Source organism: Mustela nigripes, chromosome 11 (genome assembly GCF_022355385.1).
Source record: "Mustela nigripes isolate SB6536 chromosome 11, MUSNIG.SB6536, whole genome shotgun sequence".
NCBI lineage: Eukaryota > Metazoa > Chordata > Mammalia > Carnivora > Mustelidae > Mustela > Mustela nigripes.
In genome coordinates, this window is record NC_081567.1 from 3,029,515 (window position 1) to 3,053,522 (window position 24,008).

At 47.7% G+C, this 24,008-nt stretch overlaps 1 protein-coding gene across 1 annotated transcript in view; it reads left to right on the plus strand.

Moving 5' to 3' along the window:
- SDK1 (sidekick cell adhesion molecule 1) overlaps positions 1–24,008 on the plus strand; it is a 510,153-nt gene that overhangs the window by 324,844 nt on the left and 161,301 nt on the right. The window contains exons 14-16 of the mRNA XM_059414328.1: positions 3,618–3,765; positions 4,666–4,806; positions 10,837–11,018. Of these exons, the coding sequence (XP_059270311.1) occupies positions 3,618–3,765; positions 4,666–4,806; positions 10,837–11,018 (471 nt within the window). The remainder of the gene's footprint in view (positions 1–3,617; positions 3,766–4,665; positions 4,807–10,836; positions 11,019–24,008) is intronic.

Consider the following 24,008-nt stretch of genomic DNA (forward strand, 5'->3'; position numbering starts at 1 on the left):
GTTTTGATGAAGTCCCAATAGTTAATTTTTGCTTTTGTTTCCCTTGCATCAGGAGATGTATCTAGAAAGAAGTTGCTATGGCCAATTTCAAAGAGGTTGCTGCCTGTGTTCTTCTCTAGGATTTTGATGGATTCCTGTCTCACATTTAGATCTTTCATCCATTTTGAGTCTATTTTTGGGTGTGGTATAAGGAAATGATCCAGTTTCATTTTTAAGCATGTTGCTGTCCACTTTTCCCAACACCATTTGTTGAAGAGACTTTTTATTGGACATTCTTTCCTGCTTTGTCGAAGATTAGAAGAGAATAAATAAAGAGTTTTATTTGGACGCATCCGAAGGACTGAGCCGAGCCCCCGGATACAGGGCAGATTAATAGGCCCTGTTGCGGAGTCAGACTGGGGCTGAGCCTCAGATCTGCTGGCTCGCTGCTGTTTGATAGGGTTCCACACTTGGAGGGGCTGCTTATACTCTGAGCTGAATCTGGGAGGGAGGGAGGGAGGGAGGGAGAGGGGTCGTGAGGCACTCTCTGCCCCCTCTGTGCTGACACACATGGGCTCCGTCAGTGGACTTGGCCACCATCCTTTTGAGTTTGCTTCTTTCTGACCTTGGATTCTGTAGGTAACTGAGCAGGTGAGCCGTTTGCTTACAGACACTGAGGTCTTCTGCAGGAAGAGAGGGACAGAGGTAAGTTTTATTGAACACTGCCTCGGCCAGGGTCCCCACGAGAAGCAGGTGGCTGTCTTGACTTAGAACATCCAAATAGAGAGTCAGCAAAGGGAAGATCTGCCCAGGGGCGGGTGGAGAGAGACACCAGGACCTTGGGGCCAGAGCTGGCTAACTCAGGACACAGAGGGAAGGGAGATGCAGAGCCCAGAGAGGGAGGTGGTGTAGACCTTCCCAAATAGAGCATGAACCTCTGGGTAAAGAATGCGATAGTCTTGGGCCATCTCCCGGTGAGTAAAAAAGAGCCCAGCCCTGCCAGGCAGGTCATCCAGGGCCCAGATTGGGGCAGGGAGGTGAGGAGAGACAAGGGGTAGTGGGAGGCGGACGGGCCCGTCCAGCTCCAGTACCCACTGGGCCCTGGCTCTGCACTGGATAAGTCAGCACGTGTCTCTTACTTCAGACCAATGCCAGTCTCGGGAGTGCTATGTTATTTCCCCATTTTTTCTTCCATATTGAAAAAAGAAATGTTTCATTGTGGTAATACACACCATAACATAAAATTTTACCATCTTAGCCACTTTTAAATGTCCAGTTGAGTGGTCGGTACATTCACATCGTGCCACCCAGCTCTTATCCTCATCTGGCAAAACTGAAGCCGTGGATCCATTAAATGTCTTTCCCTGTCTTTCCCCAGCCCCCAACCCCCACCCTGGCAGCTGCCATTCGCCTCTGCGTCTGCGGATCTGATCCCTCCAGGGACCTCTCGTCAGTGGAATCCTACACTCCCCATCTTCTTGTGACTGCCTTATTTTCAAGGTTTAGCCCTGTCAGAGTGTGTATCAATTTCTTGTTCAAAGCTGAATAATATTTCATTGCAGGGATGGACTACATTTTGCTCATTTGTCCATCCATCAGTGGACACTCGGGTTCTTAACTAATATCTCTTCGTGACCCTCCTTTCAGTTCGTCGGGGCGTATATTTTGACGTAGAATTTCCAGATCATACGGTAGTTCTACCTTTAGTTAGGAGCCGCCATACTGGTTTCTGCAGCTGCTGCTCCATGTCACATCCCCACCAGCAGGGCACGAATGTTCCAGCTTCTCCCCCCCATTCCCCCCACCGCCCACACATGCCATTTCTGCTTTCTTTATAGTAGTCATCCTGTGGTTGTGATGTGGATCTCCCTGTGGTTTTGACTTGCCCCTCCTCCCCCCTGCTTTATAGAAGAAGCTCAAACAAAAATGAACAACTGTCAATGGAAACACGTAGTCGGCTGTGACGGCTCTGCACCGGCTGCCTTCTGGAGGGAAGCTATGTCTCCACTGCTGTGTGGCTTGGCAGGGAGAGGCGCTGCTCCCCACCAGCAGTTACAGGGGTGCGAGGGAAAGTTCTTGTGTTGTCCATGTGCACAAATGGCTAGAGGAGCCTGCTTGGCAGACCAGAGCACCATGAAATGTTTAATGCTTCTAGAAGGGTCTCAGACTCCCAAAGTGAGAAGAGAAATCGGTGTGAGCAATTCTGTAGTTGCCTGGGGATGCACACGTTGCACTCTGAAGGAAAGAGCAGGGGGTCCTCATCCAACATAGATTACCTAGATCACTGAGAATCAAAAGCCAAGCACACTGAAATGCCCAGCTGGTGCTGAGGACTGCATTCCCAGAAAGCCATTTTTGGAGGCAGCTTTATTCGAAATAATTAAAAAGATTCAGCCTTTGTAGCCCAACTGGCATCCCGCTCCAGAGCGGCATAACTTTTTGTCGAGGAATCTGGCTCCCAAACTCCAGCTCCATGGTAGACGGCTGGCTGTGAGAGCCAGCCCTTGAGTCTCATTTCATTTCGAAGTGGCTTGTGGCTCTTTCTTGGTGACTCCTAAGGGAGCAGCATGTGTTCCCAGGCACAGACCTGTGATCCTCAGAGTTAGGTCTGTAGGTTTTTGCTGAAGAGGTGTTGATTGTACGTGTGGAGGGCTCCCACGGCTGGCAGCAGCGTGGAAATCATGGCTCTCCTCTCTCTGACCATCTCCAGTGTGGGCGAGAGAGATTTGGGCACCACTTCCAAGGAAGGGGGCAGACGGCTTGATTTCCACAAGAACCCCCTTCCCCCAATTTCACTTCACTGATAACTTGCAAAAGCAGCTCAGGCATCATGACGATTCCAAATGAGAAGTGACAGTGGGTGTTCAAAGTCATTGTCAGGTCCTGTTCATTCCAGGGCATCATTCTATGAAATGATCGGGCCAGAAAGCATGTTTCAACTCTGCACTGAAAGAAAAAAAATAAAATAAAATCTCGCAAAGGTGTGGGAGCCCAGCAGAATCCTCTGAAGCCTTGCAGGCGAGAGCCCATTTGGCTGACAGAGTCGCTCTTGCACACCTGCCGGAAAGCTGGGTGCAAAGATATTCTAAACTAGTTGCGAATTTCATTACGTCTGTCTCCAGCCAAAGCCACTGAGGGGTGCGGTGCTGTAATGGGCCGCCACGCAGATGGGTTGCAAAATGCACAGCCCATCTGTCTTTATCATGCTCATTTCCTCTTTTATTAAAATGTTAATGAATATAGTTTTTATTTATCATTTGGTGACATGTGCGGCATCCTTTTCTGGGAGACAAATCTGCAATCTGCCTCACCGTGTGCGCTGACAGGGAACGCAGGAATGAGGAATATTTTGGTTCCGTTCAAACTGCCATATGCGGGTTGAAGGAGAAGCCACTTTGCTTGTCGACAGCAGCATGAGGACGACGGGAGGTCTTGGAGTTCAATGCCAGGCCCAGTGGCTACCAGCGGCTAGCCATGTGGCCACGAGCCTTGGTTTCCACTTCTGGGGAACAGGGATAACCCTTCCCTCCACCCTGGAAACGAAATGAGAGAACTTATGGAAATGTAGTTTGCATTCTCTTATTATTATTCAGATGTGTGTCTGTGTGGTTCTGAATTCCTTTTGCTCATTCTTTCAGACTCTCCATGGAAAGTACATCTGTCAAATGTCGGCCCCGAGATGACAGGCGTCACCGTGCGCGGCCTGACTCCAGCTCGCACCTATCAATTCCGGGTGTGTGCCGTGAATCAAGTGGGCAAAGGCCAGTACAGCGCAGAGACAAGCAGGTGTGTGCTCGCGCAGCCGCGGTGGGCTCTCGGGGCAGCTGGGACCTGAAAGCAAGACTGAGCATCCAGCAAGAAGACATTGATAGAAGGAGTCAACCTGCATCCCTTAGTGGTAACGGCCACACATGCACAGAAAAGACCAGAAGGAAGAGAGAAAGGGAGTCACTCGTGTGTTGGACTAGCTAGGTTTTCTTTCAATGCTCAGAGGGAAATGTCTCCAACTTCCCTAATGCTCCGGCCACACCAACACAAGGCGTTTCTGAGAGCACAGGCCTTGGTATCCACGAGATGAGGCGCTGACCATGTCTTCACTCCCTCTGTCCTCTCGGGCTGCTGGCCGGACGAGAGCTGCTGCCACCATCCTGACAAGCAAGCATCTGGCAGGGCACGGCACCTTCCTAAATGGTCCTGACCTGGGACCGTGGCTTCCCCCCATTTCAGTGTGCCTACCCCAACCAACCTGAACACTGGCGGGGCCCGAATCATAGGAGAGTTGAGATCTAAGTGACTTTTTTCAAAATGTGGGAGTTTGGTATGAGAAATACTAAAAGGGCTAAGGAAAAACACAATTTGGAAGGCATCTCAGGCTGTGGGCCAGTGGCCTGGCTCGCTCAGGCTTGTAATCCCTTCCCGGAGTGGAGATGCTGTGGGTTATCCAGACAGAATAAGGTCACCTCCTGTGTCTTCTTGCTTGCTGGCTGAACTGATTCTCTATTATGTTGATTTGCTGTACCTATTTCATGCATGTCCTCTGAGTTTGATCAGCTGTGTGCCTGGCTTTGTTCATCGCTTGATTTTGGTAAATAGTTAAGCTCCAGATTCAGTCAGACAGAGAATGCAAATGAGGACCATTTGTCTCAGATGCTAATCTCGCTTTCCCTCACCATGTTTTATCTCTAGGTTGATGTTACCTGAAGAGCCGCCCAGTGCTCCCCCAAAGAATATCGTAGCCAGTGGACGTACCAATCAGTCCATCATGGTCCAGTGGCAACCGCCCCCAGAAACAGAGCACAATGGGGTGCTGCGTGGGTATATCCTCAGGCAAGTAGCCCGTGTTTGGCCATTTTTAGGTTCTCATTATAAAGAGTCCAGGGTCTGTTTTGCTAGGGTCGCAAACTGAAAGGTCTAGAGGAGCCCAACAGTAATCAAGAGACTCAGGCTGATGTCGGACTCTAGGGTGTGGTGGGGACTATGGCCAACAAGCAACTGTGGGTTGCTTGGGTTGCAGGGGCAGCCTCTGTATATCCAACCATAGCATATCCGCGTACGTATCAAAGCTTGCATCTTGGTAGAAGAATGAAGGGGGATATTATGCGTTGGGGTCAAGGTGTGCTATTCATTCCAAATTTTTTCTTTCTGTTTCAGTTTTTCCTAGGGCATGCATTATTAATAGAATAATTTTTAATTAATAATAATGCAGTTGACATTATCACAATTGACCAGTTGCTACCAGGCTAGCTCTTACATGTTCAGTATTGCCAGGTTTCCTAGTGTACTCAAAGAAATTTTTAAAAACCTAACTTTTTACCTGCGATCTCACAGTTTCTAAACATTGGCAATGAAGTCTGTATGTTTTGAAAGATGGGGCAGGCCAAATTCACACTTCCACAGGCCAGATGTGGCCCAAAGCGTGGCCACTTTGCTTTCCCTGCCTTATATGGGGCAGTCAGGCTTCTGAGAATGTTGAGGGGACTCTACAAGAACTTGGCTGGGTAGGAGAGAAAAAATCTGTTTTGTCAAAATTGCTAATCTTGAAATCATGCCAAATGTGATAATTGCAGTGGTTTGTTGATGCAAGTAGTGAACAGGAAAAAGTAAAGCCATGTTAAAAGGTATTTATGAAATCTCTTCTAACAGACGGTACAGCCACAGACAGACATATTCATTCCACGACCTGTACTTTGCATCCATCCCCAGCCTTATGGGGCAAGAACTGTGGGTGTCCATCACTACCTTCCCTCCAGTATCAGGCTCTTGCCCTCGTGAGCTTGTGATCAGCAAATACTGGGTTAACAGAGGTTGAAAGGAGCTAAATGTAATGTCTTAGAAAAACATAAGAAGTTACAAAAGTGTAGCTGCTCTAGCTCTGTGCTCTTTGCATAGGGAGGACCGCTCTTCCCAGTAGCTATTGATACAATCATCCGCTCATGGTTTAACATACCTTTATCCATACATGTGACATATTAGCCCATCACAACCACTTCACTGCTCTTCTCAGGTCTTGCTCAAGCATGTGAATTATCCTCTAAACACAAGCTAGATCATTATCTACATGAAGTGGTTTAAAGCTGGCCGTCTTGCTGGGGTCACGGGGACTAGAGGACTGGAATCAGCACTTGGGGCCCCTTTGGTCACTCTGCCCCTTTCTTTTTTATTATTATTATTTTTTTTAATTTAAATATTTTTATTTATTTATTTGAGAGAGAGACAGTGAGAGAGCATGAGCGAGGAGAAGGTCAGAGGGAGAAGCAGACTCCCCGTGGAGCTGGGAGCCCGATGTGGGACTTGATCCCGGGACTCCGGGATCACGACCCGAGCCAAAGGCAGTTGTCCAACCAACTAAGCCACCCAGGCGTCCCGACTCTGCTCCTTTCAATAAGAAACTGAAAGGGCCCCTTTGGGCAGGGGGCACCTGTGGGCTTGGAGCAGTCCCCAGTTCCCTCCCAAAAACAGGCTGGGGCTTCCCACACACACAGGCCCAGATCTCCTGTCCATTCCGGCTGTCACTCATGGCCTGTGCTCATCAGGTAATGAAAATAATTTCCTTGCCCTCCCCACCTGGCCCTACCCACCCTGTCATCCCAACTGCCTCCATCTCAAATGCACAGAGAAGGGTCCTCAGGTTCCAGCTGCCAAGGAAGGACTTTAAAAGTCAACCCGCAGAACCAACCTCGGGGTGAGGACTTTAATAAGAAAATCTTTCTGATGTTACAAGGCCCCATCAGGAACTGCTCGTTTCTCTATTTTGCGGGATTACCACCATTAAAAGGATCTTGTGTGATGGTGTCAGTGGAGTTGAGTGCTGGGAAAGAGGGCATCTGTATTTGTAGGGGTTTAAATCAAGAAAGTCCTAAAATGAAGGTGTACGACCCAAGGCCTGTGAATAGCAAAGTTTCCAGAAATTAAAGGCCCATGCCAAAATGCATTTACTTGGAAACATTTCCAAATAATCCTCCAGTCTGCAAATCAGCTCTTTTTGCAACTGTGAGCCCTCCAGGGCTCAAGTGTCTGTGTCAGACATACAGCCGAATCCATGGAGGCACAAAATGGAAATAAATCACCACCATGGCTCAGGCCGTAAGAAGTGGTTAGGATGTGTGTGCAGTAATAAAATATTTATAATAATGGGCAGGGTGCTTCTTTGAGAGGAGCGTAGGGGTTATGTCCTTTAAAAACATTCTCCTGTTTATTTCCATATAAAAAAATCATCTTGTTCTGCCTGAGACGGTCTCCCGGGCAACGTATCCCACCAGTCAGAGGACAATGCCCTGCACTTTTGTTATTAATTGTGACCTTCCCAGACATCCTGTGACTATTACAAAAGCACCCTGAGCCGCAGGTCAGAATGGACCAACCTGCCTGCCGCGGAAAGGAAGGCAGCCCGCTTCCAAGACACGAATCCCGTGGCTTGTTCTGCACGATCGTATGAACAGGCGTCTAGGAGAGGCTATGGCTTGTGCAGGCTTCAGTGTCTTTGCTTAGCATACTTCCTGGACGCGCAGCGTTTCCAAATTAGCAGTATCTTCAGTGGGTTCTGCACTGTCACAGCTCTCCAGCACCCACTGTTTCATCTTATTCTTGTGACAGCCCTTTGAAAGGCTATTATGATGATGTCATTTTCAGGAGTTAAAATCCAAGGCTCAGAGACGTGACGTTAAGACCACACTCAAGGCCACCCAGCCCCTCTGTCTTCTTCCCAGCCTGTGCCTTCTGGAGCTGACTTCTTCGCTTTTCCCTGGAAGGCGTATTGTGTCGTGTTGGGTCCGCGCTAATGAGCTCTCTCTGTAAGCAATAGTGCCCAGTGTGTGCCATGTTGGTTGTAAGTGGTCCTGGTCACCATTCACACACCGGGCCATGCTGGGTGGGGGCCAACCCTTGCCTTCTCCCAAATGGCTGATTGTCTCAGTGCTATTTATTTTGTAGACAGGGAATTTAAGTGGGATTTTCTGGCACGTGGCTTATTTGATGCCAGGCCTCTCTCTCTGTGGGCTTTGAAGACCATGACATCCTATAGATGAACCTATCCCCTGCTAGGAAGCGCGCCCACACCTGCTTGGTGCAGGCAGTTGAGTAGGCAACAGAAGTGGATGGAATCTGAAGCAAAAATGCAGGGTGAGGCATCGGCTTCCATTTTTGCCCGTCACGGGGGAGCACGGCCGTCCCTGCGCCTCTGGCCCTGTGAACAGCTGCTGCTCTCAGACAGGAGGGGGCAGGAGGATGCCTGGAACCTTCTTGCTGTTCCAGTGCTGCCTGCTCTTGCTCCTGTATCTTCCCACCACACGGGCCTCACCTGTACAAGTGGTTTGTAGCAAGAGGAGCTGAAAGACTGCCCTCAGAAAATTCGGACGTTCACGAAGAACCTTTTACTGCCTTCTCCAGACTTCCATACTGTATTTTTAGCTGTCATTCTCTTCAGAGAGCTGTTGTCCGTGGAAGGGCCTGAATCTGGGGCGGGGGGCGGGGGTCTTCCTTTTCCTGACAACAGCAGCCTGGCATGGCCTTCCCCTTTATGCCCAGACACTCCGCCTGGGACAGCACAGGGACCAGAGAGACGCTGCAGCCCGCGGGGGAGCTCCGTGTCAGTGCAGAGCCAGACCCCAATCTGCCTCAAGAGCCCTCGTTCAAGGGCATCCCCTGTCTTCACCTTTTCCCCCTCATCAGATGAATCCGTGTCTTCCGGAGGCAGGAGCCGCCGCTTGGACAGGATTTGGGGTGTTCCTGAAGCCTCAGGATGACCAAGGCAGGTCTTCCCAGGACAGGTCCTCCCTGCATATGCCCCGCGCTCGACCCCCAGGAACTAATCCACTTCTACAAACAAAATCAGGAAAAACATTTGCTCTTCCCAATAATGCTGCCAAAGTCCTTTCACAGTACACATGGCAATTTCCTAATTTATACATTTTCTAAGTCCAGGGTCATGTATGTCACTTTATTTATTTTATTTTTTTATAAACATATAATGTATTTTTAGCCCAACGGGTACAGGTCTGTGAATTGCCAGGTTTACACACTTCACAGCACTCACCATAGCACATACCCTCCCCGAGGTCCATAACCCCACCACCCTCTCAACCCCCCTCACCCCAGCAACCCTCTGTTCTGTGAGATTAAGAGTCTCTTATGATTTGTCTCCCTTCCCATCCCCTCTTGTTTCATTTATTCTTTTTCTACCCCACAAACCCTCCACATTGCATCTCCACTTCCTCATATCAGGGAGACCATATGATAGTTGTCTGTCTCCGATTGACTTATTTCGCTAAGCATAATTTCTAGTTCCATCCACATCATCACAAATGGCAAGATTTCATTTCTTTTGATGGCTGCATAGTATTCCATCAAAATCCTTGAGGAGAACACAGGCAGCAACCTCTTCGACCTCAGCCGCAGCAACTTCTTCCTAGGAACATCGCCAAAGACGAGGCAAGCAAGGGCAAAAATGAACTATTGGGACTTCATCCAGATCAAAAGCTTTTGCACAGCAAAGGAAACCGTTAACAAAACCAAAAGACAACTGACAGAATGGGAGAAGATATTTGCAAACGACATATCAGATAAAGGGCCAGTATCCAAATCTATAAAGAGCTTAGCAAACTCAACACCCAAAGAACAAATAATCCAATCAAGAAATGGGCAGAGGACATGAACAGACATTTCTGCAAAGAAGACATCCAGATGGCCAACAGACACATGAAAAAGTGTTCCACATCACTCGGCATCAGGGAAATACAAATCAAAACCACAATGAGATATCACCTGACACCAGTCAGAATGGCTAAGATTAACAAGTCAGGAAATGACAGATGCTGGCGAGGATATGGAGAAAGGGGAACCCTCCTACTCTGTTGATGGGAATGCAAGCTGGTGCAACCACTCTGGAAAACAGCATGGAGGTCCCTCAAAAAGTTGAAAATAGAGCTACCCTATGACCCAGCAACTGCACTACTGGGTATTTAGCCTAAAGATACAAACGTAGTGATCTGAAGGGGCACATGCACCCGAATGTTCATAGCAGGAATGTCCACAATAGCCTAACTATGGAAAGAACCTAGATGTCCATCAACAGATGAATGAATAAAGAAGATGTGGTATATGTATGTCACTTTTTAAAAAATAAATACAATTTTAAATTTATGTCTTTTGGGGGGGTGAATTATTCTATTTATTCTACATGTTTCCTTCCTTAACAGTGAGGTAAAATTGGTCTATAACACTGTTTTAGTGTCAGGTGTACACCGTAATAATTCACTTTGCACACACTGCAGAGTGATGACCCTGGTAAGTCTGGCCACCTGCAGTCACGATACAGTTAACCCCTTCACTCATTTTGTCCTCAAAGCTCCTCTACAAAGCAGCTTGTCCTGTAGCATTGACTAGCATTGGAAAAATGGGAACACCATGTAGAGATACTCGTTCTGGTGCTGCGACACTCACGGAACAGATCTAGAACCCAGATGGAAGAGGAGGCCAAGAGGTTTCCCTGCTTTTCCACACATTTCAGAGCTGCGGGAAGAGAGCATTGCTCCCAAGTTGTCACTTATGGCTACACCCCGACAGAAATCATGGTTGGAACTTCTGGTACTAAGTCCCCATGCTCCCCAGACGAGTTACACTTAAAAAGCCATCTCTTTTCCTTACCCGTCACACTGTGGAGATGTCAGTTTTGTCCAGAGCTTAAAATCGCTGGGAGACTCAACGACCCCTCTTGGAACAGTTGGCTTAGGAGGCCGTGTTTTCCGGGGCTGCCCTCTGGCCTCGCTCTCGTCTGCTGACTTTGTTTCCCTCCCCCTGCGTGGAGCAAATGCGGGTGTGCCCACTGCCTGGTTCCAGCTGTTTCTCCCTGCTCCACTGCAGGTACCGCCTGGCCGGCTTGCCGGGAGAACACCAGCAGCGCAACATCACCAGCCCGGAGGTCAACTACTGCCTGGTGACAGAGCTGATCATCTGGACGCAGTACGAGATCCAGGTGGCCGCCTACAACGGGGCGGGCCTGGGCGTCTTCAGCAGGGCCGTGACCGAATACACCCTCCAGGGAGGTAAGCTGGCTTTCCCGCACAGTTGCTGGGGAGCAGGGCGCGCCGAATTTGCCTGCAGCTTGTTAGAAATAAAAGTAAAGGGCCTGACTGTGCCTCTCGGGGTCAGTGAGAAAGGAATCACGTCAGCCGGTCTGTGCTCCGACAGTGGAGCAGGACTGGGAAAGGGACACAGATGAAATTCTAGCTGCTTGCTTCTGGGTGGTAAGGCCGGGAGGGTCTCCACACACACATCAGCGGTCCACGCGCTCGCTGAAAGATTCATGCAGTCGCCAGTTTCTAATTGGAACTGTGCTACGTTTCACAGTAAAGCTGGCTGTGGAGTCCCAGGCGATACTGTGGACGTTCTCCAAAGAGAGGGATTATTTAGAATTTTTTTTTGAGTAGTGTACTGTGATTATTGGTAAAGGAATTTGCAACTTGGTGCTTTTTTTTTTTATTTTTTTTTGGATTTTCAGTTATACAAGCCAAACAATTTATTAAGTTGGTAAAAACCCCTCCCGGCGCCCACCCTTCCCCAAAATGACCAGGCAGAATGACATAAAGCCAGTGGGTCCTACCTTCATAGGCTCTACCCCAACCCCATCATTTTAAGGCTGATCCCCGCACCACATTCTGGAGGACCTGGGTCTCAGCCGCAGGAAGGTTGGCGTTCAGAAACATTTTGCTCTTGGTACACCTGGAAGAAATGGATGGACCCCGTCTTGGGGCGGCTGTGTGTGCCCGCAGCACCCCGATCCCAGTCACGGGAAGCAGTTCCCCCACAAAATCAACAACTCCTTTCATTTGGCACTTCTAGCCGCTGCTGACTCGCAGGTGTGAGTTTATTTGCTTTGGCGTTTTTATTGCCACCAGGCCTTGACCTTTGTCAAATGATAAGGTTTCTAACTGGCCCCTTCTCTCCCCAAATCATGCCAGAGACCTAATGTTCCTTGATATTACATACTGTTATCATCACCCCATATCGATTGGCTGTCCATCATCATCCGTAAGTCCATAAAGCCTCCTTTATAAATGAAGCACAGTCATTTCTGCTTCCACAGGGAAATGTGTCACCGGCAGGAATAGTTAAAATGCAAGACAGCCAGGGTGGACCCGCTCATCCGCACGTGAGGCTTGATTACTCGTTGGAAAATGGAGACAGCCGAGCACCTGGACAATTAATGTTTGCTTTAATTCGTTTACTTAATAACAATAAATTTGGAAATACTTAAAAGTAATGAATATTGCTATTAACAATCCCTTATTGCTGTTAACGATGACTGCTTCATTTTGGTCCTGGGATGTCTGAGTCCTGTGCTAGGCACAGGGGAGCACAGCTCCATCTCACTGAGAAGGGCTTGTGCCTTAGAGTTTGGCTTTGGCTCCGTTGGCACTGGGGAGCCATTGAAGGTTGAGAGCAGTGAGCGACAGGAGCAAAATGCCGTATGAGGAGGAAGAGCCTATTGGCGTCTGTGCAGGGGAACAGAGGCCACAGCAACCCAGTGGCCACAGCAACTCCAGGCCCAAAGGCAGTGATGTGGCCATGAATGGATGGGTTCCTACAGCTCTGACACAGGCTGTGAGAAGGGCGTGCTGGTAAGTTTCTGGTCTGAAACACCAGGGCGCAGGCCTAGGCAGAGGTGGCAGGGGGCAGGCTCCCACCTCTGGGTCAGATGATGGAGAGACTGACTGAGGATGCTTCTGCTAGGTGCGAGTATTTGCTTTCCTCCACTAGGTGACAAGTGGCTTCTTTTAGTTCTCTGCCCGAGTATGGTTCATACTGTCATTCTTTTTTTAAACTCTTGATGAGCTGACATCCCTCGATGACGCCCTGTGTGTAATTTCCCCATCTGTATCTCAGCTTTTGCAGCTGGGTTGTCTTCCTTTGTCTGGGTGTTGGAGGGCTGGTGTTGGAGCCCTGAGCCTGGAGCCCCTGCAGGTCTCGGGGCACCCAGGGGACGTTCTCATAATTCACATCTTCCTCCCTGTTGGCGTTGCTGCCTCTGGCATGCCCACAAGAAACATGGGTGTCTTTATCCTCCCTCTGGGGGACACAGTCCTCTCCTTTACCCGTGTTTTAGACTCTTCCTATGTGCTCACATGCCTGTAACATCCTGGAGAAAGGACCCTGTGCTTCTTGAATGCAGTGGGTCCTTTCCTGCTGTTCCAGATGCTGCTGTACACTTCCTCCTCTACCTGTCCCTTGGTCACCTGATAGAGCTTCTCAGGCTTGTGACAGCCTCTGACCCTTCACCAGGAAGCGCCATCGACCCTGGCCCTCTGCTGAGGGCCACACCTGAGCCCCAGGGCAAATCAGGGCCAAGATGCTTATGGAGCACAGCATCAGGATCCTGTCCCTTGGGTGTGGCTACGGAGCTTAACTCGCATGAGGAGGGGTACCCGGGCAGGGAGATGGCCGGCCCCAGCATGCCATGTGCTCCCACCGTGCGGGTCCAGTCCTGCTCATCAGGAGAATCCTGGTCAGCCACCCCACAGCTTGTAAATTGGGCCCCGCATCAGTGTTCCTACCCAAGACAGGACACATGTAAGAGAGGATTTAGACGCGCAGATGGGAAGAACCGGGGAGTGGAGGCGGGGGACCTGGTCTCGAGCAGGGGCAGAGTAAACCAGATAAAAAATGATCCGATTAAAAGGTGAGGCATTAGGAAGAAAAATGGCAACAGCAGGGGCCATGAATAATTTACAGAGATGATGATGGAAAGCACGGGTTTGTGAGCTGTCTTCCCACACACGAGCTCGCTCACATCTGTCCAGAAACAGCCCTTTCTGGCTAGCCCATCAAGGCCTGACTCCACAGTCACTGCTTATCTGCATTCTAGAAGCACATCGCCTCTGTGAGCCACAGGTTCCCCATTGTAAAATTATACCCTGGAAGAGTAGAGTGTGTGCCCTTGGCTGCCTCATGGGTGGGTGTGAGAGAAGACACAGGCAAGGCCTTGAAAAGCCCTGAGCGCCTACACAAATACCCAGTGGCTACTGTTTGTCCCCCTCCTTCCTCCCAGGGCAATGCCTGGCATCTGCTTTGTATTTGAATGTCTCTGCGGTGACGGTTATACTGAGAGAAATGGGGTCAATCTCTGCCAATAGGGAAATCTCGAGGGGTGGGAGCACCTAGCGTGTGCCCAGTGTCACGTGATGGGCCACAGCCCTGAGAGTGGGGAAGACACCAGAAACGCTGTCCAATTTGGGGCAGCCTTGCCTGGGAGGGGAGACTAACATTTGTGATGAAAGAGCAAGACCTACTCACGAAACCAGCCTCACTCGGGTGTGGTCGCTTCCTGTCTGTCCAAAAGATCGGTGTGACAAGTGTGCTGCCAAGACTTGCGAGCTGAGAGACTCAGAGGAACCTGCCATCGACATGGAAAGGGACTTTATTGGGATCGACATGGTGGGAACACAGTGCAGGAGTTAGGGTTCCACCATCCGCAGTGGTTGGAAACGGAGTCCAGCTGCGGGAAACAGACCCAGAGTAACAGCTGAAACAAAATGAAGGGGTGTTTTTATTTTCTCCCATCCCAAGTGGGCCTTGGGCAGCACAGGGTCTTACTGGCAGCTCCATGGCCCCCAGATAGGCTCCTTCTTTTTGCTTTGCCATCTTTAGAGTTTGCCTTGTGGCTGCAAGCTAGCTACTGGGATACCAGCTATCACGCCCACATTCTAGAAGGAGGAAGGCATGGTGTTGTACCATGCAGCCAGCTATGCAAGTATGCTCGTCTTGGAAGAACTTTCTTAGAAGTTCCCTCTGCTGCTGACTAGGCGTACAATTCATGGGCTGTCTCTGTGCAGAAAAGCCTAGAAAGGTGCTCGTTTGGCTGGATACGTTTCTGCCAAGAAAGGAAGGGGGGACAGACAGTGGAGGGCAGCTACCAGTTTCTGCCTCGCATTCTACAGCGACTCCTGCTGAGGAGTGAAATGCAGAGGATATGCAATTTCTAGACATAAAATTGTGTGGCCTGTCTCACAGCCCACTGCATGCGGAGGGCCTCAGGATCCTTGGAATCACCCACATAAGAATTAGCAGACACCAGCCGCATGGCTCCTAGAGCCCTTGGCATTGGGATCTCAGCTCATGGTCCATTTGGGCACCAGCTCAGCAAGCTTGTGGACACTGGGGGCCCCTCTCCATGCGCTTAAGGTGCCCCATGACTGTTACTGCCTCATGTTGACAAAGCCTGTAGGACTGAGCTGGCCCTTGCAGCTGGAAAGAGAATAATTTCAATGTCTGATTATTACAGGGGAAGAGAATTACTCATAAAATTAATTTTTTGTTCAGCCTAATTTGGAAAATTATTGGAACATATATGCACATAATTCTGGAGTCCGTCAGGACACCCTGGGAACAGCAGGAAGCACCCAGGCTTCTGGAAACATAAAGCTTCCGTCCGGCCCGCCTGATTTTGCCCTCCTCCCTTCAGCCGAGTGGCACGCCTGATCCATCAGGGGAAATGAGATGTAATTTGTCCTGACTTTAATAAGCTCTTTGGATTTAGCTCCTCTGGAGAAAGCATCGGAATGCCAGGGAGAACTGGTGTGGATCCCGCCACCATGAGGCGGTGTGTGACATAGTGGCTGGTCATTCTCAAAGAGAACTCAGGAACGTCCCTGCCTTGGCCTGGGAGGCAGAGCCACGCACGCGCAGGTGGCCCTTGCTGGCACCCCCTGCGGACACAGAGGGGCAAACAAGCATTGACCCCGGGGGGGCGGGGGAGGCGCCTGCCTGCTGCTGGGCACACAGATTGTTGGCTCTTGAGTAGATTTACTGCATGGAAGCTCCCAAAAGACGATCAACAAGTCATCTGTGCCTGGAGGTCAACACCATGGCCTATCGATCCCTCCTATTTGCCTGTCTTATGGCCCATCTTTCTTTTTAATCCCGTTTATCATTGAGATCCGTCATAAACATCTGGTTTGTCGACTTGGGTTCTTCGCATTCTTGACATTGGCAAACATCTTGGACATGTGGGGGTTCTTTTTTTTTTTAATTTTATTGCGGGGGTTCTTTAATATCAACTTTCTCACTTCCCCCGACTCTTCACACCTCTCCCCCATCCACCATTCTGCCATTATCCTGTCCACCAATCCCATTGAATAGATCTTAGCAGTGCCTCCCTGACCTTCTCTGCTCTAGGCATTTTAAAATGCGACATACTAACTTACAAATCGAGCGGCAAAACCCTAAGCCACTGCCAGCCACGTGAAATTTCCAAGGGGGTGAGAGGAAAGGTCCCTCTGGCCACAGGAGCTGCAGCCTAAAACCCGGCTCGTGTGGGACCCGCTCATCAAATTTCCATCATGATTACCCAAAATGAAATGGGAAATAACTGAAATTGACTGAGGAATTTCTTTCAAGACGCTCTGGAAATCAATATGCTTTCAGCTGTGAGTGGAAAAGGCCATAGCGTGTAAGTTCCGCATAACGAAACGCCCCATATAATTACAAGCATTTCCTTACTGCCAATGTCAACGTCAGCAACTTTCCAATCATTTAGGAGAAGGAGAGCACTGCAGTCATTACAGCAATGAGGGGTCCGAATCCAACACTGACACAGTGTTTGGTTCCCCAAGTCAGGTTTTGTTAAAAACGGTTCAGCTCCCCCGAAGAGCCTGGTGTAGATGCGCTGTGACCATGGGGATCTCGGGAGAGCTTGAGCATGGCATCCTGCTAGCGCATAAGTGCGAGAGACAACTCAGCATCCTAAGATATGTCCGTGTAGATGAGTGAACTTCCATCCGTTTCTTAACTGTGTTCACAAAGACGCAGATGTTGATTTTTCTATAAAGGGTCCAAAGACAAATGATACTATAAATCATCATTTTAAGGACACCTAGGTTTTAATTTTTTTTTTCTGGTTTTATTTCTTTATCATTTTTCTTCCAGTAACAGGTATTTTTGTGCTGTAATGATTTATTCTGGTTTCAGAACATTACCTTCTAATGAAAGAGAAATACTTCATATTTAAAGAGAGGTGGAAAAAACATTTGGTTATCCACATTTCTAAAACATTAGTAAAAGCTCCTAAGTGTTCACTTGGGCTTTGAAAGGTTTTCTAAAGTAAGGATTATAAATGAACACTCTGTTTGCAAGCTCCATTCCCATCTCCTCTTGGGAAATTCTCAATGTGGCATAAATGACATTGCACAAAAGATTTGTTTCTCAATCCTTAAGACTTTCTAGACCTCGGGCTTTGCCTACAGAATAGGATAATGCAGCGGGTTCTCCCAGAATCACCTACAACATTAAGTAAGAACTGTACAAAATGATGTGAGATGTTCCATCAGGAACGGCCTCGATTCAGTCTTTGAGAATTTCCAGGGAAGGAAAGGAAAGGATAGGAAACTAGAATTTGGGAGGAAGCTGCTCTATACAGGTTTTTGTTGCCATCTGCTATGCACGTACACACCACGCCTTGCCTTGGTCATCTCCCGACAGTTGTGAGAGAGGTGTCACTGCCCCTATTTCACAGAGAAAAATGGGAGCTAGCTTGTCCAAAGTCACGTAGCTGGAAAATGCTGGAATTTGTGCTCTTTTCATTCTGTGTGTATCAAACATGCACAGAAATTACTTCCAGATTTCCAGTGCAGCTTGAATATGGAATAGAGAAGGATCTCACCTTACTTCCATTCACACGGCAGCTGGGTTTGCAGGAATTTGTGGTCATTTCAGATGGCAGTCTACAACAGGAAGTCTATTTGACATTGAAACCCAGTACACACACACAAATACACATACACACAAACACACACAGCTGAAACAACAGAGTCACAGCACAATAGCCACCCTTACACGGTGTGATGTTCTTCGATATTTTCTATCCTATTTCATTCTCCCATGAACGCTGGCTGTGACCACTGGATGGATTTCCCAGTCTGCTAATGCAGTTGTGACCTACAGTTTGAAGAACACTGAATTCAAGCAATACAGGGCACTTGGTTCAGCGGATCTTGCATCCGTCTCAGAAGAGGCTCCCACTAGCCTGTAGGATGGATCAGGGTCCACAAGGAGAACACCACTGAAGCCCACGATAAAAGACCAGACAAGGGTCTGAGTTGGGGCATGAGTGGGGTCATGGTCCTGGGTGCAGTGCTAAGATCTGGGGGCTGGAGGAGCTTCCAGTACCTGGGTCTCTGCAGATGACCTCGTGAGTGAAGGGAGGCTCCCCACGGTACGACTTGACCTTCAGCTACTGCTGAAAGACACAAGGAATAATCAAACCAGTTTTAAATTGCTGTGGCAAGCATTTTGTTTTGTCCCACAGACTGGTCTTCCCTACAAGGCTGGGAACTCTTCGAGGGTGGGGGCTTTTTTGATTGGTATCTGTGTCCCCAAACCCAAGCACAGTGCCTGATATGAAAATACACAAGGTGTAAGTAGAGGCCGGACTAAAGACAGATGCTTCTCGTTTCTTCCTCAGTTTCCAAGACTGTGCCAATTTCATCTCTATATTCAACATGATGCCCTCCTTTCTCTCCTGCTCGTTTTTGTCTCAGAATCTCAAAGGAAAGGCCAGTGCCCGCCTCCTCTGCCCCCACGCACTGCCCCTCCCTGGCCTAAAAACAGGTCACAACTGTTTTCTCCTCAGTTCCTGGCCAAAAAAATCGGGGGAAATAAGTTCAGAAAGGGCCACGCAACGCTTCTAAAGTTTTAAAGTATTAAAGTGTTTTTTTATTCAGGCCGTTAAAAAAAGATACTTGAGCTTATTTGTCCAAGATTTGTTATGCTAATAATGTGCTAGGAATGTTTAATGCAGTGGGAACATTCAGGTGTATCCAAACCATGAGAACCATAACAACACAAGAGCTCATCCATAGCCTGTAACGATCTGGAATTAATGATAACACCCGACACACAAATCGTAATATATACATCGATGAAGCGATGTGGAGCCAGTAATTCTTCCAAATAACGAGCTGGCTTCTCCCCTCTTTGAAAGGCAGAGACATTTAATTCCTCAGGATCACCTGGAGAACTGGATGCCCATCAATCCCCACTACGCTCCAGATAGACACTGCAATCCTTAATATGTGAAATCATCTACTTTAAGGCTAATGAAAAACAGACGTAAAGACCCGAATGCCCCTGCGCCACCTAGGGTGGGGAGCCCCTCCAGAACCTGCGGTCCAGCCCGTGTCCATCCCCAGCGCACAGGTCCCAGGTGAAGAGACCATTTCCCAGGCAAGGTGGTCCCTGAATGGCCCCACACCAGGCTGCCCCCCAGCGCCCTTGAGAGCCACAAGAGATTAACTCCTTCTGCAGCAGCGTGCAGACTTTCCGGGTTTATCTGCAATAGATAAAGCCCGGCTCCTTCACTAGATGAAAACCATGTGGGGCGAAGCACCCTCATTTCATTCCGTGCTCAGTTCAGCTGATTCTGCAGCATCATTGGGGACTGCCCCGCACCGTTAGCCGTTAGCCTGGGTTTGCCCCCATCTGATGGGGGTTAGAAGTGGGGTGCAGAAGGCAAGCATGGTCCTAACACAGAGGCCTGGACACCCATGGCCCCTGCCCCGGGAGGCCCCATGAATTCCCACAGTGTCACCTGGTTCACTTTGCCTGACGTGTTGTAAATCTCCACAATGTCAGATAGCCCGGTGGTCTGCACCACTTCCTTTAGATTAACAATGACCATAAACTGATTCTGCCGCTTACGCAGACTGAATCACGAATGAATGGTAACGACAGGCTAGAGTTTACTCAAGGGTGTTGCACGTAAGCTTTTACAGAATCTGGAGAACATTGTTGGAGAACTTGTCTGAGACACACTCTTTCAGCCACAGAGAACGGTCCAGGAAATGTGCTCACCTGGCATCATATCAGATGCTCTGGGTTGTAAATAATAGTACACGTTCCTGGCAGAAAACAGGGGGCAAGAGGCACATGGGTATGGTGAACCCAGACCCACGGCAGCTGTGACCACAATCTCAATCTCCCTGTAGAGACCACACTTTTCCAAATCAAGGCAGATCACAATCCCATGGAGTCAGATCTCGGCTGGATGCCGCTTAGAGCCCTGAGCTCGGCTCCAGGTCCCTCACCAAGGGAAAAACCAAGGCTTCTGGGAGGAGGACAGCCAGTAGAGTGGAAGGTGAGGTTTGAGTGGAGAATAAGGAAAAGCCCCTTTACTGGGCACAGGAGAGGTGCAGGTTGACCTCTAGAGCAGGAAGACCGTGTCTGAGAAGCTCCGAGACGCTGTGCCCACAGGAGCTAATGGGCCACCGGTCTGGTGCTGTGGGTGAACCCCATGGCCTCACGTGGGCCCTTGCATTTCCTCCTCTGCTCTGCACACCTCTCTGCACTAGCAGCAGCGGGTGCCTGGTCAGGCTCTGGCCTCTGTGACATTTTCTCAGAGGAAGCATTCTGTATCAGAGCTCTGGTTATTGTAATGTCGTAGAACAGGACCATGATGTTGTTGTAGAACATGGACTTAAGTCTGTGTCCGTGCCTTTTAGACACACACCCAGGCAATAACTTGCCATCCACATTTGCACCTGGTAATTCCTACTTACACTTAAAGATCTGGCTCAGGACCTGTCTCCTCCATAGAGTCTTCCTGAGGGAAATCTGTGTTGACCTTCCAAGTAGCACTTATGCATGGGATTACAAACGTCTGCTTACCCCACTAGACGCTAATCTCCCAGGAAGGCAGGGACCACAAACCTATAGTCACCATGTAAGCACCAAGGAAGGACCTGACCTGATCACAGTAGGCCCTGATACACATATGCAAACATGGCACACACACACACACACCCCGTTGCACACAGATGCATGCACACACACACATTTGTATACACATATGCACACCCACACAGACGTATACACACACATATGGACTCACACATTGGCATGCCCTCACCAGAGATAAACCTGGCTTCTCTGTGCGTAAATGAGAATCTGAAGCCAAAATAACAAGTCTTCCAGCACATTATAATAATCCTTCTATATCCAGCTGGTGTGTTTCTGTGGACCATCAGCTTGTGGGATCACATACAGTGTTTCCAGGGAGGGAAGGATGCAAGTTCACCAGCTCATTGCCATATTGCCCATGGCAGGGAACCAATAGATTATCAAAAAAGAGGACTTCAGGGCTATGTAAACATGTTAGTGTGTGCATATATTAGAACAAAAATACAAACCTTCCCAGTTACCAAAACATGCCAAAGAAAAGAGAAAATTAGACCACACAGTGAAGCATACACATGTACACGTATGCACAGAGACATAGCAATAAGCGTGTGTCTAATTATAACACGTATGTAACATGTGTGTATGCAATATACAGAACTGAAGCCAAATTTATTGATTCTATCAATAAATGTAATATATAATATATATAATAATATATTATATAATAATATATAATATAATAATATATATTGATTCTGTAAATAAATGTAAAATATAATAAATAATTATAATGGAGTTTAATTAGCCTATAAAAATTTTAAAAATTTCCAGATTGGCTGGCAAAGCAAAACCTAATGTGACACCCTAGACACGAGATACCCAAAAGGAAGGGACTTAGAAAGGCAAAAAGTAAAAAGATGTAGTAAAGGTATACAGACAAACAGGAATAAAATAAAGCAGGTGACATACTCTTGATTTCTGACTCATAGATCCAAATATAAAACAAAATTTTAAAAGACAAAGGAGAGCATGTTTTAATGCCAAAAGCCGCAGTTCACCATGAAGTAACCCCATCCATTCGTGGACCTAGGAACACAGCAGTGGCCTGCACGAGGCAGAAACCATATGGGACGCGAAGGGAACAGAGAGACACTAACAAGAAGAGACATTGACATGTCTCTCAGCCCCAGGCAGACGTGGACAGAGAGTAAGATCAGCCACAGCATAGAATACCTAAATGACACGATAAACAAGGTAGAACTTAGGTATCAACTGTGAACCCTAGCAAGAGAAAATACACCCTGTTCTATAAAGGGATGGGGAGCATTTATGAAAATCGAGCATGTCTTGGGCCACGAAAAATCCCAGACAATTCCAGAGAACACAAAGATCGTATCAAGGAAGGCAAGTTACAAACTAGTGTTTCACTTTATGAATATTGATGCAAAAATGCCCCCAAAATCATCAAACAAAACTCAACAGCCTGTGAAAAAGTACTAGATCATCTCCAAGTGAGGTTTAATCCAAGAATGTGGTCTGGATGTTTGACAATATTCGACATTCCTCCATAGTAAAAAGGTGTCATAAAATAGGAATTCATACATATTTACTCAGTCTGATAAAGGGCATAGGTGCCTCAGCCCCCGAGGCCATTTTTCCATTCACTTAATGAGGCAGCACGGCCAGTGCTCCTGCTAACGAGAACCGATGGGCTGCCCACACTCTCCACTTTTGAATATCGCAGGGAGATTGTGCGCCAAAGCAGTGGACAGGAGAAAGCAATCAGAGGCACTAGGCTGAAGAGGAAGTGCTAAAATTATCCTGCAGACAGTAAGTTCATAAATCATAAATAAATAAAATTAACCTGCAGACAATACAATTTGATATCTGGAAACTCTGAAAGAGCCCCCTGGAGAAACTCTGTCACCGATAAGAGAATTTATCAAACTAGCCCGTTCCAAAATCAACACAGGAAAACAGGAGACTCCGTAAACACAAAACACAGCGAGAAGCTATAATCCAAGAGAAGACCCCACTTATAATAGCAGAAAGCATTATAAAGGAAACAAAAGGAAAGAAATCTGGGGGTTAAATTAATAAGAAATGGCTGACTACCAACATTCCTGAAAGTCATACAAATAGACACAAACAAATGGAGAGTTTCATCGTGTTCTTGGGCGAGAAGACCCACTGTCACAGTGATTGTGGTGCTCCCAACCTTAATGTAGAAATGCCCCATGGTCTCAACAAAAACAGTATCAGAATATTTTTTCTCACTAGAGAAGTTCACTTTCAAAGCTCATCCAGAAGAAGATGAACAAGAGTAGCAGGGGAAATCCTGAGCAAGAAAAGCAGCAAGGATGGACTCATCCTTTAGGAATGAAAATACATTATCAAGCTCTGTAATTAAAAGAGTGTAGTATTGGTGCAGGAAGGGAAGTTGAATGGAACAGAGTAGGAAATCTAGAAATGGACTGTTAGACCTGGAAATTCAGTACACGATAAAAGTGGCATCTTGCATGTCTAATCAAAGATAGACTTTTTTTTTTTTTTAAGATTTTGTTTATTTGATAGAGATCACAAGTACGCAGAGAGGCAGGCAGAGAGGGGGGTGAAGCAGGCTCCCCGCGGAGCAGAGAGCCTGATGCAGGGCTCGATCCCAGGACCCTGAGGTCATGACCCAAGCTGAAGGCAGAGGCCTAACCCACTGAACCACTCAGGCGCCCCAAAGACAGACTTTTTGATAAATTGCATTGAGGTGAGTGGATGTCGAGCCATGCCCTGCACCATACTCAAGGATGTATTCCAAATGGGTCAGAAAAATCCATATTAAAATCTTGGAATATTACTCAGCCATTAGAAAACACGAATACCCAATATTCGCATCAACATGGTTGGGACTAGAGGAGATTATGCCGAGTGAAATAAGTCAAACAGAAAAAGACAATTATCATATGGTTTCACTTATTTGTGGAACATCGGGAATAGCATGGAGGACATTAGGGGAAGGAAGGGAAAATTGAAGGGGGGAATCAGAGGAGGAGATGAACCATGAGAGACTATGGACTCCGGGAAACAAACGGAGGGTTTCAGAGGTGAGGGCAGTGGGGGGATGGGTGGGCCTGGCAACGGGTATTAAAGAGGGCATGGATGGCAATGAGCGCTGGGTGTTATACGCGAACAGTAAGTCATTGAACACTATGCCAATAACTAACGATGTACTGTATGGTGACTACATAATATAATTGTAAAAATTATTTAAAATATTTATTAAAATATTTAATAAAAATAAAATATTTTAAATATTTTTAAAATATTAAATTAAAATATTAATTAAAAATAATAAATTAAATTAAATATTAAAA